At 41.7% G+C, this 18,774-nt stretch overlaps 1 protein-coding gene across 2 annotated transcripts in view; it reads right to left on the reverse strand.

The window, feature by feature from the left end:
• SLCO4C1 (solute carrier organic anion transporter family member 4C1) overlaps positions 1–18,312 on the reverse strand; it is a 118,689-nt gene extending 100,377 nt beyond the window's left edge. The window contains exon 1 of one of the 2 annotated variants that reach the window (XM_069752231.1): positions 17,712–18,312. In XM_069752231.1, the coding sequence (XP_069608332.1) occupies positions 17,712–18,129 (418 nt within the window). In that variant the 5' untranslated portion in view covers positions 18,130–18,312. The remainder of the gene's footprint in view (positions 1–17,711) is intronic. The other variant, XM_069752240.1, reaches the window with a different exon arrangement.
• Between the last annotated feature and the right edge of the window lie 462 nt (positions 18,313–18,774).

An 18,774-nucleotide genomic window follows, 5' to 3' on the forward strand; every position in this document is an offset into this window, starting at 1 on the left:
CGGATTACTGCAACATTTTTTCAAACTGAGTGTTTTTGGTTTTACTATTCTCTTTTGTGTCTTCAGGTTTCTTGGTGGTGTGTGAACATGATCATACAGACTTGTTCACTGTGCAAGTAGCCCATGTGTTCCTGTTTCCATAATTGTTCTCTTGTGTCTACAAGACTGGGGAGTTCCACCACTCCTCTTGGGCTATCTGCACAAAAGCTGTTCTACACTGTATGCACACATGGATTTTTCCTCTCTGAACCCTGTTCACACAGGTTATATACAGATGATCAGGTTTTTAAATACATCAGATAGGGATTGCATACATTAGTTAGGACTGCTCTGATAAGGGTATACCGTGAAGATTGGTAGAGCAGCTTAGTATACATTTTTTGCAAAAAACGTATCAACCAAATACCCTGTTTTTTACATCTTTTACTAGCACTTGCGGATTACTGCAACATTTTTTCAAACTGAGTGTTTTTGGTTTTACTATTCTCTTTTGTGTCTTCAGGTTTCTTGGTGGTGTGTGAACATGATCATACAGACTTGTTCACTGTGCAAGTAGCCCATGTGTTCCTGTTTCCATTCTATAATGCTGTAGATTAGCCCCCGATGTAACCTGAAAGATAAGTTAGATTATACTCACCCAGGGGCAGTCCCGTTGCGGTCCAGTCCGATGGGTGTCGCGGTCCAGATACAGCACCTCCCATCTTCATACGATGACATCCTTTTCTTTGCTTCCTGTCGCTGCTCCTGCACAGGCGTACTTTGCCCTGTTGAGGGCAGAACAAAGTACTGCAGTGCGCAGGCGCCGGGCCTCTTTACTGAAGCCTGCACACTGCAGTACTTTGCTCTGCCCTCAACAGGGCAAAGTATGTCTGCGCAGGAGCCTTGACAGGAAGCAAAGAAGAGGAAGTAATCGTATGAAGATGTTAGGCACTGGACCCGGACTGCAACGGCAATCAGACGGGACCGACCCTGGGTGAGTTACAGGTTACATCGGGGGCTTATCTACAGCATTATGGAATGCTGTAGATAAGCCCCCGATGTAACCTGTAACTCACCCAGGGTCGGTTACAGGTTACATCGGGGGCTTATCTACAGCATTGTGGAATGCTGTAGATAAGCCCCTGATGGCGGTGGCCTTAACTTATAGATCTAAAATGGGGTGACAGATTCCCTTTAATAAAATATATAAAAGTATGTGGTAGGGTAACCCCTCTCACCCCAGGCTTTAAAACACATTTGCCATTCTAAGAGGATGAGTATGGTAAATACTATTATCTTGGTAGATAGCGTTAAGCAGGGTGCAGGTGCCAGATCTTGTCTGTAATATCATGCAGATTTCCTTAACTACAGTTCAATATGACCAAGGCAAAGGTTCAAAGTCATTAGCTTGGGAGGTAATTCAACAAGAGCCAGAAGCCAAAGTACAGTTTTGGATTGTATTAAAGCCTTACTGATGTGGTTGCTACATAAAGTGGCTTGCGTAAGTATTCACCCTCCTTGGCATCTGTTTTGTTTTGCTACCTCACAACCTAGAATTTCACTGTTTTTTTTAAGGTTTGTATAAGTTCATGTAGAGAACATGCCTAAAATTATGAACATTTGATTTTCTTTTTATTGTGAAGCAAACAATAAATAGGACAAAATAACTGAAAACTTCAGTGAGCATAACTATTTACCCCAATAATGTTAGTACTTTATGGAGACTCCTTTTGCAGCATTTACAGCTGCAAGTCGCTTTGGATAAGTCTCTTTCCACATATTGCCACTGGTATTTTTGTCCATTCCTCAAGGCAAAACTGTTCCAGCTCCTTCAATTTAGGCCTCCTTCGTACATCCTGGTGATTCCTGTACTGGAAACACTAGGACTGGTGAAATCCATGGTCCATATCTGTGTGCCATTCGAGTAGAACAAATGTGACATCCATGTGTCATCCATGTGTCCCCGTGTTGTCCATGTCCATGTGTCAGTGTGCTGTCAGTGTGACACGTATGGAATGAAAAACAGCATAAAAATTAAAGAGTTTTATGTATTAAAGATGTTCAAAGATAGATCTAGAAAGTGATGAGGAACATTTTACATGATAGATGATATCGATAGATAGAAATATGCCAGTGTTATTTCAAATCAATGCTTTGTACTTTTATTATTTTTTTATTAAAGAAATAAATAGATTTAAAAAATGACACGAGGTCCCCGATAATTTTTATAACCAGGGGAAAGCTCATGTTGGTTGTCGTTAATATTCTATGAAGGGGCCAATAGCCATAAAGCTTCCTGAGTGCTTAACGGGAAACTTAAGTAAATAGGGCAGCACACTGCAGCGCCAAAACATGCAAACTTGAAAACACAAAATTTGAACTGCATTACTGCACTGAAAATATGAAAAATTAGAGCTTTTAGCGCATAAAAATGGCCAATTTTATGTGTACCTCGTAGCCACGATAAGGCATCTCTCTTATACGAGGCCCTACGCTTGACCTACCTCTCTGAGAATAAACGTCTCCATCTGAATGGGTACATGTGAAACCTCTCCTTGGACTCAAATTCTCTCTCACTGTGGAGGGGTATTGGACCTATTATAATTAAAACACCTGAAGCTAGGAGGCGGGGAGTGCACGATCAGAAGGCTAGAGAATACATTTCAAAAAACCTGATCTGCACATCCAAACATAGACACAGTGTGAACAGGTGCTGAACCCAGAGTCGCCAACTCGTATATATTTAAGTAAATAGGGCAGCACACTGCAGCGCCAAAACATGCAAACTTGAAAACACAAAATTTGAACTGCATTACTGCACTGAAAATATGAAAAATGAGAGCTTTTAGCGCATAAAAATGGCCAATTTTATGTGTACCTCGTAGCCACGATAAGGCATCTCTCTTATACGAGGCCCTACGCTTGACCTACCTCTCTGAGAATAAACGTCTCCATCTGAATGGGTACATGTGAAACCTCTCCTTGGACTCAAATTCTCTCTCACTGTGGAGGGGTATTGGACCTATTATAATTAAAACACCTGAAGCTAGGAGGCGGGGAGTGCACGATCAGAAGGCTAGAGAATACATTTCAAAAAACCTGATCTGCACATCCAAACATAGACACAGTGTGAACAGGTGCTGAACCCAGAGTCGCCAACTCGTATATATTTAAGTAAATAGGGCAGCACACTGCAGCGCCAAAACATGCAAACTTGAAAACACAAAATTTGAACTGCATTACTGCACTGAAAATATGAAAAATGAGAGCTTTTAGCGCATAAAAATGGCCAATTTTATGTGTACCTCGTAGCCACGATAAGGCATCTCTCTTATACGAGGCCCTACGCTTGACCTACCTCTCTGAGAATAAACGTCTCCATCTGAATGGGTACATGTGAAACCTCTCCTTGGACTCAAATTCTCTCTCACTGTGGAGGGGTATTGGACCTATTATAATTAAAACACCTGAAGCTAGGAGGCGGGGAGTGCACGATCAGAAGGCTAGAGAATACATTTCAAAAAACCTGATCTGCACATCCAAACATAGACACAGTGTGAACAGGTGCTGAACCCAGAGTCGCCAACTCGTATATATTTAAGTAAATAGGGCAGCACACTGCAGCGCCAAAACATGCAAACTTGAAAACACAAAATTTGAACTGCATTACTGCACTGAAAATATGAAAAATGAGAGCTTTTAGCGCATAAAAATGGCCAATTTTATGTGTACCTCGTAGCCACGATAAGGCATCTCTCTTATACGAGGCCCTACGCTTGACCTACCTCTCTGAGAATAAACGTCTCCATCTGAATGGGTACATGTGAAACCTCTCCTTGGACTCAAATTCTCTCTCACTGTGGAGGGGTATTGGACCTATTATAATTAAAACACCTGAAGCTAGGAGGCGGGGAGTGCACGATCAGAAGGCTAGAGAATACATTTCAAAAAACCTGATCTGCACATCCAAACATAGACACAGTGTGAACAGGTGCTGAACCCAGAGTCGCCAACTCGTATATATTTAAGTAAATAGGGCAGCACACTGCAGCGCCAAAACATGCAAACTTGAAAACACAAAATTTGAACTGCATTACTGCACTGAAAATATGAAAAATGAGAGCTTTTAGCGCATAAAAATGGCCAATTTTATGTGTACCTCGTAGCCACGATAAGGCATCTCTCTTATACGAGGCCCTACGCTTGACCTACCTCTCTGAGAATAAACGTCTCCATCTGAATGGGTACATGTGAAACCTCTCCTTGGACTCAAATTCTCTCTCACTGTGGAGGGGTATTGGACCTATTATAATTAAAACACCTGAAGCTAGGAGGCGGGGAGTGCACGATCAGAAGGCTAGAGAATACATTTCAAAAAACCTGATCTGCACATCCAAACATAGACACAGTGTGAACAGGTGCTGAACCCAGAGTCGCCAACTCGTATATATTTAAGTAAATAGGGCAGCACACTGCAGCGCCAAAACATGCAAACTTGAAAACACAAAATTTGAACTGCATTACTGCACAGAAAATATGAAAAATGAGAGCTTTTAGCGCATAAAAATGGCCAATTCACAGTTTCACATGTACCCATTCAGATGGAGACGTTTATTCTCAGAGAGGTAGGTCAAGCGTAGGGCCTCGTATAAGAGAGATGCCTTATCGTGGCTACGAGGTACACATAAAATTGGCCATTTTTATGCGCTAAAAGCTCTCATTTTTCATATTTTCAGTGCAGTAATGCAGTTCAAATTTTGTGTTTTCAAGTTTGCATGTTTTGGCGCTGCAGTGTGCTGCCCTATTTACTTAAATATATACGAGTTGGCGACTCTGGGTTCAGCACCTGTTCACACTGTGTCTATGTTTGGATGTGCAGATCAGGTTTTTTGAAATGTATTCTCTAGCCTTCTGATCGTGCACTCCCCGCCTCCTAGCTTCAGGTGTTTTAATTATAATAGGTCCAATACCCCTCCACAGTGAGAGAGAATTTGAGTCCAAGGAGAGGTTTCACATGTACCCATTCAGATGGAGACGTTTATTCTCAGAGAGGTAGGTCAAGCGTAGGGCCTCGTATAAGAGAGATGCCTTATCGTGGCTACGAGGTACACATAAAATTGGCCATTTTTATGCGCTAAAAGCTCTCATTTTTCATATTTTCAGTGCAGTAATGCAGTTCAAATTTTGTGTTTTCAAGTTTGCATGTTTTGGCGCTGCAGTGTGCTGCCCTATTTACTTAAATATATACGAGTTGGCGACTCTGGGTTCAGCACCTGTTCACACTGTGTCTATGTTTGGATGTGCAGATCAGGTTTTTTGAAATGTATTCTCTAGCCTTCTGATCGTGCACTCCCCGCCTCCTAGCTTCAGGTGTTTTAATTATAATAGGTCCAATACCCCTCCACAGTGAGAGAGAATTTGAGTCCAAGGAGAGGTTTCACATGTACCCATTCAGATGGAGACGTTTATTCTCAGAGAGGTAGGTCAAGCGTAGGGCCTCGTATAAGAGAGATGCCTTATCGTGGCTACGAGGTACACATAAAATTGGCCATTTTTATGCGCTAAAAGCTCTCATTTTTCATATTTTCAGTGCAGTAATGCAGTTCAAATTTTGTGTTTTCAAGTTTGCATGTTTTGGCGCTGCAGTGTGCTGCCCTATTTACTTAAATATATACGAGTTGGCGACTCTGGGTTCAGCACCTGTTCACACTGTGTCTATGTTTGGATGTGCAGATCAGGTTTTTTGAAATGTATTCTCTAGCCTTCTGATCGTGCACTCCCCGCCTCCTAGCTTCAGGTGTTTTAATTATAATAGGTCCAATACCCCTCCACAGTGAGAGAGAATTTGAGTCCAAGGAGAGGTTTCACATGTACCCATTCAGATGGAGACGTTTATTCTCAGAGAGGTAGGTCAAGCGTAGGGCCTCGTATAAGAGAGATGCCTTATCGTGGCTACGAGGTACACATAAAATTGGCCATTTTTATGCGCTAAAAGCTCTCATTTTTCATATTTTCAGTGCAGTAATGCAGTTCAAATTTTGTGTTTTCAAGTTTGCATGTTTTGGCGCTGCAGTGTGCTGCCCTATTTACTTAAATATATACGAGTTGGCGACTCTGGGTTCAGCACCTGTTCACACTGTGTCTATGTTTGGATGTGCAGATCAGGTTTTTTGAAACTTAACGGGAAACTGTCACCCCCCCAGGGGTTTTTAACTAAAAGAGCCTTTTGTGCAGCACGAATGCTGCATTCTGTCAAGGTGGCTCTTTTAATTCTGGTCCCTGACAATGCTGCAATAATCGATTTTATAATGTGCCCCTCATACCTCGAATTAGACCTGGGGGCAGGTCTTTCCCCCCTGACACAGATGCGCCACAGCCGTCAAGCAGGGCCTCTGTGCACCGGGCGCCGTCTCCTATTCCTTCATTAGCATCCCTGGCGCCTGCGCTGTAAGTTCGAAGGCCGGCGCAACTGCGCATGCCCGAAAAAAACTTACAGCGCAGGCACCGGGGATGCTAATAAGGGAAGAGGAGGCGGCGCCGGGTGCACAGAGGCCCTGCTTGACGGCTGTGGTGTGTCTGTGTTAGGGGGGGAAAAACATGCCCCCAGGTCTAATTTGAGGTATGAGGGGGCACATTATAAAAGCGATTATTGCAGCATTGGCAGGGACCAGAACTAAAAGAGCCACCTTATAAGTTTGGAGGAAAAAAGGTTTAAGCATAATAACAGACGTGGATTCTTTACTGTAAGAGCAGTGAGACTATGGAACTCTCTGCCGTATGATGTTGTAATGAGTGATTCATTATTTAAATTTAAGAGGGGACTGGATACCTTTCTGGAAAAGTATAATGTTACAGGGTATATACACTAGATTCCTTGATAGGGCGTTGATCCAGGGAACTAGTCTGATTGCCGTATGTGGAGTCGGGAAGGAATTTTTTTCCCCAATGTGGAGCTTACTCTTTGCCACATGGTTTTTTTTTTGCCTTCCTCTGGATCAACATATTAGGGCATGTAAGGTTAGGCTATGGGTTGAACTAGATGGACTTATAGTCTTCTTTCAACCTTAGTAACTATGTAACTATGTAACCTTGACAGAATGCAGCATTAGTGCTGCACAAGGGGGCTCTTTTAGTTAAAAACGCCTGGGGAGGTGACAGGTTCCCTTTAATATCAGTGCACAGCTTTTTGCTTAACTTTTGCTAGTTATTATAGGGGAGACCCCGTGACAAAAAATAATGTGGGGTACCCCCTATAAATAAAGAGTTCCCCCTATTAGCAATGGCTAAGCAGACAGCTGTGGGCTGAAATTAATAGCCGAGGAAGCGGCCATGGATAATGGCCACCTCCCAGAGTTAGAATATCAGCCCTCAGCTGCCACCAGAAAAAGCACATCCATAGGATGTGCCACTTCTGGCGCTTAGCCTTGCTCTTGCCCAGAAGTGGTAATAATTGTGGGGTTGAAGTCTGCTGCTTTATGTCCGCTGACATCAAGCCCATGGTTAGTAATGGAAAGGTGTTTATAAGACACCCCAATCAGTAACCCCATTGTCTCTAGCATGTGCACACAACCATTGAATACAATGGTTGTGAGTATGTCCGTTTTTGCGGTGCTAAAAAAAAATGGACCACAGGTCGATATAAAAAGGGACTTGTGATGAACCGTAATCTTCAAGTCTGACCACAGATTCTCAATTGGATTAAGGTCTGGGCTTTGACTAGGCCACTACAAAACATTTACACTATTCCCCTTAAACAACTCGAGTGTTGCTTTAGCAGTGTACTTTGTGTCATTGTCTTGTTAAAATGTGAATCTCCATCCTAGTCTCAAATCACTGACAGACTGAAACGGGTTTTGCTTAAAAATATCCATGTATTTTGCACCACCCATCTTAGGACCATTTTCCCTATCCCTGCTGCTGAAAAACATTCCCACAGCATGATGCTGCCGAAAAACATTCTTACAGCATGATCCTGCCACCACCATGGTTCACTTTGGGGACTGTGTTCTTGAGGTGATGAGCTGTGTTGTTTTGGCATCAGACATAGTTTTTACCTTGATGGCCAGCACCTTCCTCCATACATTTGCAAAGTCTCCCACACGTCTTTTGGCAAACTCAAATCAAGGCTTACAAACGTGTAAGTAAAAACTTTTTTCTGCCCACTCATCCATAAAGGCCACCTTTATGAAGTGTACGGCTTATTGTGTTACCTTTGGTCTATGTGCTGCCTCTCTGATTAATGCCCTACTAGTCTAGGCTGATAGTTTTTGTGGGTGGCTCTCTCTTTGGCAAGTCTGTTGTGGTACCATGTTCTTTCCATTTGACAACTTTGTCCCTGACTTGATTGGTGATCTCCTTGGTCTTCATGGTGTTATTTGGTTAGTGGGGTCTCTAGCTTAATGGTATTGCAGACTTTGTGGCCTTTCAGAAATGGTGTGTATATACTGACTTACTATGTGACACTTAGACTGCACACAGGTGGACTTCCTGTCACTAAACATGTGACTTATGAAGGTAATTGCTTGAACCAGAATTTTTTAGGTGCTTCATAGCAAAAGGGGTGAATACATATGCACATGCCAATTTTTAGTTATTTGATCGCATAAATTTTATGTATGCCTACATTTTTCTCACTTCACTTCACCAACTTAGACTATTTAGTGTTGATGCATCACAAACAAATCGCATTACAAAAATATTTAAACATGTTGAAATGCAACAAAATAGGTAAAAAGCCAGTGCGGTGAATACTTTCACAAGCCACTGTAAGTGCCAGCTTACAGTACATGACCAAAAAGAGAAAGGTAGAGAAGAGGCCTTACTGGTAACTAATCTGAGCTTTGTACTGAGAACCCAATTGTTAAACTGCAAGAAGGGGACTTTGTTGCTTCATTGAAAATTATCCGGTTTTCCCTCCCCAGACATACACGCAGAGTTCAGTTTTCAGTAGTAATGTTTACTGTTCAGTTCTCCTGCACCTTGTTACTAAGAAGCAGATTGTTAATAATGGAGAAATGGTTTCTCGGTTTCTGCTCATTAAAAGTAGCAATACCTTCAATTAAATGACTTCGTGTAGCGTGACATTTCCAGATACACTTAATTAAGCAAGTCACTGATAGGAACTATGCATAGTAAAAGAAAACTCAAAGACAAAGAGTTGAGGCTGGGAACAAAATCCCTCTCTGCCCCCTGCTTTGAAATCAGAAACTTAGATCTTTTGATGACCGGTGGGTGCCTATGCTGAACATATCAGAGATAAAAATGTGACACATGTATTGCTGCTTAACAAAACGTTCATGGGTTTTTCCTGCACAGTCACACTCCTGGCCACTCAAGGTTTATGCAATCACTTCAAGAGAATAAGAATGTCTACAATCACTTTAAGAGAATAAGAATGTGCTTTAAGGCCCCTTCACATTTAGCGACGCTGCAGCGATACCGACAACGATCCGAATCGCTGCAGCGTCGCTGTTTGGTCGCTGGAGAGCTGTCACACAGACCGCTCTCCAGCGACCAACGATGCCGGTAACCAGGGTAAACATCGGGTAACTAAGCGCAGGGCCGCGCTTAGTAACCCGATGTTTACCCTGGTTACCATGCTAAAAGTAAAAAAAAACAAACACTAGATACTTACCTACAGCCGTCTGTCCTCCAGCGCTGCGCTCTGCTTCTCTGCTCTCCTCTTGTACTGTCTGGGAGCCGGAAAGCAGAGCGGTGACGTCACCGCTCTGCTTTCCGGCTCACAGCCAGTACAGGAGGAGTGCAGAGCGCAGCGCTGGAGGACAGACAGCGGTAGGTAAGTATCTAGTGTTTGTTTTTTTTTACTTTTAGCATGGTAACCAGGGTAAACATCGGGTTACTAAGCGCGGCCCTGCGCTTAGTTACCCGATGTTTACCCTGGTTACCAGTGAAGACATCGCTGGATCGGTGTCACACACGCCGATCCAGCGATGTCAGCAGGAGTCCAGCGACGAAATAAAGTTCTGGACTTTCCTCAGCGACCAACGATCTCCCAGCAGGGGCCTGATCGTTGGTCGCTGTCACACATAACGATTTCATTAACGATATCGTTGCTACGTCACAAATAGCAACGATATCGTTAACAATATCGTTATGTGTGAAGGTACCTTTAGTTTGCTGCAAAGCATGGTGGTCATGAGCACCACTGTGCAAGGAAAAACTAAGTTTCTTGCACACTGACCCTGTTTGTGCCCATTTTTGTTCAAACCACATAAATTTGGAATGGGCGATTCGATGTTCTGTCTTGGGTTTCCTTGGCCTATCAGGTGCATGCAATCCTTGCATCAGCATGCACAATACCTAGCGTCAGATGGCGTTATATAAAGCACGCCACCCCTGGACTCACGAGCAGTAGAAACATGTTCTGTGGAGTGTCAAATCACACTTCTCTATCTGGTAGTCTGATGGATGAGTATAACTTTGGGAATTTCTAGGAAAACTTTACCTGCCTGACTATAAAGTTTTGTTAATGAAGGATAATATCACTGGATTGTTTTTCTTGGGTAGGCCTTGGACTCTTAGCTTCAGTTAAAGGAAATCTTAGTTTGTCAGTTTACAAGAGATGTTGGACAAGTGTTGTATGCTTCCAACTTCGTGTGAACAGATGGGGAAGGCCCTTTTTTATTCCAGCATGACAATATTCAAGAGCAAAAAGCATGGGTGGATGAATTTGGTGTAAAGAACTGAAGTGGCTCACACAAATCCCTAATCTAAACCCTATTGAACACCTTTGGTTTGAACTAGAATGGAGATTGCGAGCCAGGTCCTCTCCTCCAACATCAGTGTCTAACCTCACAAATGCTCTTCTGGATAAATAAGCAAAATTTCCTGCATAGATGCTCCAAAATCTTTTTAAAAAGTCTTCCAGGGAGAGTGGAAACTGTTATAGCTGTTTTAGCTGCAAAGTGGGGACCAACTCCATATTAATATTTATGGCTTTAGAATGGGATTTCATAAAAGCTCCTGTAGGTGTAATGTGTATGTGTCCCAATAATTTTGCCTATATAGTGTATCCAAGCATAAACACCTTATGTGAGATTAAAGATGTCGGCCATTTTCTCTTGTGCAGCTTTCCTCACAAAGTGACAAGCACTTCTGTTAATGAAATGGCTGCTGAAGGAGGAGCATGTGACCAACCTCCCCAAATAGAAAAGCATCTTTCCCATGTGAGGTGTTTTACAATTGGTGGAGACTGATAGACAGGTCTGGTCACACGCTCCTCCAACAGTGGACAGTTTATGGAAAGAAGTGCTGATTATTTTGTGAGGAAAGCTGCACTAACTAGAGAAAGTCGACAACTCCTTTAATATTAATGTTATATTGAAAGGTTGTGCCCAATTTGACATTTCAACATAACTGATGTTGACAAATTCATGAATAAGAGAGAAATTCTTGACCTGTTTCAACATTACTATTTGGGATTTCAACCTACAGCAGGAAGATGCTTGATCTTACTCGCTTTGCATATTTCTTTGTAGAATGGGTCTTAAATATAAAAGTTAATCCTATAGAGCATATTCACATTTCACACATTCATTTTTTTTATATGAATTCTATGATATACTTTCATATTTGTGCTTTTTTCCATAAGCAGTATGCCATATTAGATGCCAAAGGTGGTCATATTCAATACTTGCCAACCTTTCAGAAATATCCGGGTGGCTCTTAGTAAAAAGAAAGTCCTCAAGAAGGACAAGATAATTGATGCATTTCCCTTGTACTAGACTTACCTTCTACAGACCTTTCCAAAGCAACAATTAACCTTCGTCCGGCTGAGTAGGTACAATTGTAACTATTCCATTTTAAAATCGCAATAACTTTTTTTTTCGAAAAGCCACAGAGGGCTGAAATTTCATGACATCTCTGCAGTTTTGGTCCAGAATATATTGGCCAAATTTCAATAAAATATATATGAAGGTACAATTGTACCTATGCAGCCTGTTAATGTTGTAAAATTATGCAGCCTGACGAAGGTTAAATAAAGTTTCCTGTTCCTGTACTTAATGTCAGATATTCAGTCATAAGACAGAGACAAGGCATCAAGTCAAAAAAATTTTTTTAATTTGATGGGGCAAAGCAAGATCAGTGAACATTTTATTGTGCTTCTGGCTTGAAAAGGCCCTTTTGGTCCAAAACATTGCGTCACTCGTCTTCCTCAATTGTAATTCACCATCTGTTCTTTAAGGATGGAATAATGGAATAATGGTTATGTTTTATCACCATTTTCTTTGGATGGGAAAAAGGACCTGGAGAGGGAGTGACCTATTAATAAAGGGACTGTCTATTAGTGAATATTTCAAGGGATATACAAGCATCTTCCCAGAGTCCTTCTAACAAATATAGCAAGTATGCTATATTCTTTCTGTTGAAGCCAAAGTAGCATATTTGGAATTTCTCTCAGCATTGTTGGAGAAATTACAGATGAAAGTACTGATATAAAAAAAATAATTAAATGAAGCAACCTGTAGCAGGGCTGCTGTCACCACTCGACACATTCGGGGTCATGGACAAACATGGGAACCCACTCGCTGTCGGCAGTAGCGTACCTATCATGGTTGCAGCAGTCGCCAATGTGACCGCCTGGGCCTGGCGGGGGAGAGGTCGGCCACGGTCAGCAAATAAATAAGCTGGATGTGTGTCCTCAGACGAACATTTAGCAGATGTGTATTGGAGAACACTGACCAATTGGGTCAATGCGCAGCAATACACATTGCCGGCCAATCAGAGGTCAGGAGCTAGCATCAGCGTACACATGACTGGGGTTTCATGGCTCCCGTCGCTTGCAAGCTGAAGTCAGCTGCTGGCTTCAGAAGAGGATACCGCTTGGCGAGTGAGCGGATGGGAGGTTTTTTTTTAATCAGTGAGTACATGGTGCACATGACCATACTACAATATGGATCACTATGGGCTGTGCATTACACTACATGGATGACAATGGGCTGTGCATTTGGCTACATGGATGACTGTGGGCTGCGCATTATACTACATGCATAACTATGAAGTAACAAAGGAAGTGTGGAGACAGAGCTCACCAATGTTGCTAATAGAGATATCCGCTTGAAATAATCCAACACGGCGGGTGCACTATTCATCTTGCAGTTTGCAGCAATAATAGGAAGTAGAAGTGGAAATTCCGCATATCCATCCGTAGGCAATATAAGAAAGTTATTTTATTGAAGATCCATTAAAAAATCACAAATGTCAGCTCAGAGCAAAAAAAAAATAAGCCCTTGCGCATCCCCAGATTCTGAAAAATAGAAACGATATGGGTCTCGGTAAAGAGCGACTTCGTTTCATACAAATTTTGCTTTCTGTTTTCACCACCTAAATAAAAAATAAACTATACATGTTTGGTATCTGCGTACTCAGAGTGACCTGGGAAATCATATTTCCAGGTCAGTTATTTCATGTAATGAATATGGTAAAAAAAAAACTAAAAAATAGTTGTGGAATTCCATTTTTTTTGCACTTTCAACGCACTTTGAATTTTCTTCCTGTTTTCCAGTACACTATATAGTAAAATCAATACTGCCATTCAAAATTACATCTCTTCCAGCAAAAATAAGTCTTCATATGGCTATTTTGATGGAAATTTTAAAAAGTTATGGCTTTTGGAAGAAGGGGAGGAAAAGGAAAAAACAAAAAAACAGACAATGGCCTGGGGCGTTAACATACAGATATGGGGTTAATAGTGTCCTGAACCTTCCTCCAGGCAGTGTTCGGATTTAAGTCACATGGGAAGCTCTGACATGTGTCACCTCTATGGTTATATAGAGTGGTGGCTCTGACTGTGCCCCTGACACAACATTCAGGTATACCGAAATGCATGTAGGGGTGGGTACACATCATTACAAGGTACATTATCTATCTGTTAAGGTAATCCAAGCTACATAGAATCATGCTATAGGCACAGTGCAAAGCTCAGAAGGGAAGGAGCGCCATTGGGTCACTATGGCAATGATCTATGGGCAGAGGGGCGGTCATCCCACTGCCTGCCCTTGAAATGCTGCGATCAAGTTCGATCGCAGCATTTAAGGTGTTAAAGTGCTGAGAGCAGGCACTTAGTGCTGGGTGTCAGCTGTCAGAATCAGCTAACAGCTGATGAAGATCGCGCACGCACAGCCCGTGTGCATGTAAAATCACCAGGACGTATCCATACATCCCATGTCAATAAGACCCAGGTCACAGGAACGTATGGATACATCCAATGTGGGAAAGGGTTTAAACAACACAATGTAACTCCAAGTCAATCACACTTCTATGAAATCAACATGACCAGTTATGAAGCAACACTTATTGTGAATCAATTTTTCCTGCTGTTGTGCAAATGGATCAGACAACAGGCAGAAATGATAGGCAATTAGCAAGACAACCCCCATAAAGGAGTGATTCTGCAGTTGGTGATCACTGACCATTTCTCTGTTCTCATCCATATTGGTTGTTGTTTTGGTCATTTTTGCATCTTGTCAATGCTCTCAGCCCTAGAGGTAGCATGAGGCGGTGTCTAAAACCTACAGAAGTTGCTCAGGTAATGCAGCTCATCTAAGATGGCACATCAATGCAAGTTGTTGCAAGAAGGGTAGCTGTGTCTGTCAGCACAGTGTCCAGAGCCTCCACGTCAACAAATGTGTGTTGTGCTTACAGCCCAGATTGCCAGATTCAACACTGGCACCCTGTGCACTTCAGGGATGAGAGCAGGTTCACACTGAACACATGTGACAGACGTGACAGAGTCTGGAGACACCATGGAGAACATTTTGCTGCAACATCCTCCAGCATGAGCGATTTGACAGTGGGTCAGTAATGGTGTGGAGAGGCATTTCTTTTGAGATTCACACAGCCCTCCTTGTGCTAGCCAAAGGTGCCCTGACTGCCATTAGGTACCAGGATGAGATCCTTAGACCCATTGTGAGACCATATGCAGGGGCAATGGGCCCTGGGTTCCTTCTGATGCATAACAATGCTAGGCCTCATGTGGATGAAGTGTGTTGGCAGTTCCTGCATAATGAAGGCATTGATGCTATGGACTGGCCTTCCCTTTGAGTCCAATCGAGCACATCTGGAACATCATGATCCATTAACTAATGCTACGCTGCACCACAGACTGTCCTCGAGTTGATTAAGGCATTAATCAAGGTATTGGAGGAGATCCCTCAGGAGAATATCCGCTGCCTCATCAGGAGCATGCCCAGGCATTTTAGGGTAGTCATATAGTCACGTGGGGGCCAGACGCACACTACTGAGTATCATTTCCTTTCATTGGCATTTTTACCAAACACTTGTATATTTTGGTGAACTATACACCACACATCCCAATACTTATCTGTAACATATCAGGATTATGTGTATGCCATTTCACTTTTTCTATTTTGTGCAGCATTTGACACATGCATATATTGCAATCAGTTTACATTTTATTGATATACACCCCTCTTTTTATTTTAATACAAGGCTGTACCACTGCTTGCTTAAGCATTCTCAGTAAACATTTATAACTTTTCATTGATTGTTATCTCGATTTTTCTTACTTTTTTATTTTTTGCTTTTGTGATATTCTCCAAGGGTCGTGTTCACATATAGTCAGGGCGTCGTGCACATAATACTGCTATATTATTACAAACAGTGCACATATACATCTGCCTCTTTTGTGTTTTTCCATTTTTGGTCTCAACATGTCCAGAAAAGTAGATATGTTGAAAGACACCTCTAGTAAAATCTAATCTGCTACAAAAGGAATAAAAACAGATGCAAAACGGAAACCAAAGTATGTGTATGTGTTTATTTTAATACTGGATGAATTAAAAATGGATGTCAAGTGAGCAGACATGTGAACAGAGCCTGACATATTACTGACTTCAATCAACTCCAGCTACAATGCTGTGGATAAAGTTCTTACAGTACCATTATCATAACTGACAATTATTCTGATGGTAACAGTGTAACACAAGGATCCTGGTGCAAAAGCTGCACTTTTTAACCCAAGTTTATATTCTTCAATAGTTTTCAGGGTAGTTTTATATAAACTTCTTACAGTAAGCACCATACAGCCATAAATAATATATAAGGTGAAGATTATTCAGATCTGTAAACTGAAGGTTTCTAATTCTAAAACTGGATAACTCAGTAGTGTTGATATAGCGATCAAAAGCAGGAACTAACTGAAGAGACCGGCACTATTGCATCACTAAGATTTTTTATGGTAACAGTTCTAAGAAACATCACTAAAAATGTTTCAACACAGAAAGTGTGTTACAACATGTAAAAGACGTGTATGGTCTTTATAAGCTAAATGTGTGAAAACGTAGAAAAAAATGATAATAGACCAAAAAAAGATGCAAAAAATGTTCCACATGATAAAGAAAACATAAACCATTTCACTCATGACTAAAATCTTACTGCTGCAGTTAAGACCAAAATTCTCGTCTTCCCTGCTTCCCTGACGCTGCATATTTTCATGGCACGAAAATACACAGTATCTGACAGTTCCAGCAAAGTGGATGGGATTTATAGAAATCTCATGCCCACTGTACTTTTTTTACTCAGTGTAAACTGACCTGCGGTGCGTGTTTGAAATTCGCAACCTGTCAATTTTTGTTGCTGGTACGTTCAGTTTTAAGTGTGACTCTTCCCCCATACAATTGCTTTAGATGCAGAAAATCTGCCCTAAAAAAGCACTAAAACTGCTCGTAATTCACTCCTGTATCAATACAGTTTTGTCAAAACTAAATACCGTATATATCAAAAACAAAGGAGTTTGATTTAGAACACGACACACCAAGAAGAGACAAATGCACTCTAAAATGCAATGAAAAACACAAGTAACATAATTTACTTAATAGGTGAAAAAATGCTGCAACATCAAAAACTCACAAAATAGTCATAGTGTTCGGGCTCTCTCAGATGGTCATATAAATGGGACCGAGATCGGAAGGTTATGCATGGACTGGCTTGATGGCTTCATGTATTTCTATGCAGTTGTCACGTTTGGGTCAGGAGAGTCACCGGCCAGTCCGTGAGACATGTTGCGATCTCGGTCAGATTTATACGGATGTCTGACGGTGCCCTTAAAGTTCAATGGCAGTCGAGTCATGTTCTAGCATATTATTGGTTTGAATCTATGAAATAACCAAACGTGTTCATAGCACCAGGTCCCTTTGGCTTTTAGATTGGGAATGATCTCAATGAGTTTCCCATTTTCTTATGAGCAGTATCATTCATTTCAGTGACAAAGTGTGTTATCATATATGGAGAGCCAAAGAAAAATTATAGGGTAACCATGCTCAAAAGAACATTCTAGACTCCTCTGTTTTGGTGATCGGTAGGGGTCCCAGCTCATATCTCACGGAACATTTTGGTATAATAGACATAGTGATACAGTTCGTTAGCATGCAAAATATTTACTAGCATTCCCTTATATTCCCTGTATATATTAGGAACATCAAAATCAACACCCATGGGATAATGTATGTGACTCCAGAGAGATTATGAGGTCTGATTGCTGATACATGGAGTAAATGGTAAACTATGCTCTGTGCACTACTATATACACAATAATAATAAGTGCACAATAGCATATAAATGTGAGGCTGAGATGTCGCAGACACGTGTCGTGTATATATACAGTAGACAGAACTTTCTCCTCAATCCTCACTAACCTGTTTGCACAGCTGAGGATTAGTTGTAGAAAGGAATCTCATTACTACAGTGCTCACCTTGCATAATAGCCAGGAGGCTGTACATCACTAGATAGCCCTTGGGATTGTTACAGCATTGCAGGAAGCTTGGAGTGAATTTGCCCCATCCATAAGGACCCTCCTTGATCTCCTCATCAATAAGGTTTACTTGTGAGCTCTCCTTCATTCCATCTTTGACCTTACTGATTTCTTTATCAATGGATTTCAAGCCCACACCATCCAAGGAGGTGAATGCAGGGTTATCTATGCCTTCTTCCATGACATACACTTGACTGTCCGGTGTGGGGTGAGTGGATGAGAGCAGCCTCTTGAAGGATCCTTGGAATGACAGTAGAGCTCCTCCTGAGAAGTTATCTGTGCATGGTGCACATGTTCCTCTGCAACTTGGCAAATGAAGCAAAACGAGATCATCCTTGTCAGACATAGCTTGAGTCATAAGAAAGGTGGAGACACCTCTATTTTTTTTACTTGGCTATAGTTTGGGGTGAACTCACCTGCCAAGGAGAAAACACCCCTCCCACCCCCTTATCTCACCTGCTTCCCTGTCTCAAGCTAAGGGCAGGGATCACATGAGCAGACAACGCCTACTGTACCTGTCCTCCACCTCCTTCACCTTCCACCCTCCTCCTCCCGCAGTGCACATCCCCTGTTCTCATACACTATATGTTCACATGCTGGCTCCTTGTGCAACACCCTGAGTTTGGCACAGAAAGCAGAAGTTGTTTTTTCTCTTCTCATTAATAATCTATTCAGATGTGAGGATATAATAATGCAGATGACTTCCACCTATTAATTATTTACTAATATCCATGTGTCCCATGCAGATCACTGCTGCTTACTACAGGCGTGTTACTACAGGTAGTTGTGGGCAGGGAGGAATGGAAACCTCTTTCTTTTTACTTTACATGTATTCGTACATCATGCAAACTGAAATTAATTAAAAAGTTAGCTGTCTTTACTGCAACTTTTGGTTCCTCAAGAACTAAACATTCATATGTTCAATGGTGCTGCAGGAGATGCTGTCTGGCAAACATATTCCTTATAAATGAAAACCTGTAGCAAATCTTCATTTATAAAGAAT

Source organism: Ranitomeya imitator, chromosome 1 (genome assembly GCF_032444005.1).
Source record: "Ranitomeya imitator isolate aRanImi1 chromosome 1, aRanImi1.pri, whole genome shotgun sequence".
In the NCBI taxonomy this organism is placed as follows: Eukaryota; Metazoa; Chordata; class Amphibia; order Anura; family Dendrobatidae; genus Ranitomeya; species Ranitomeya imitator.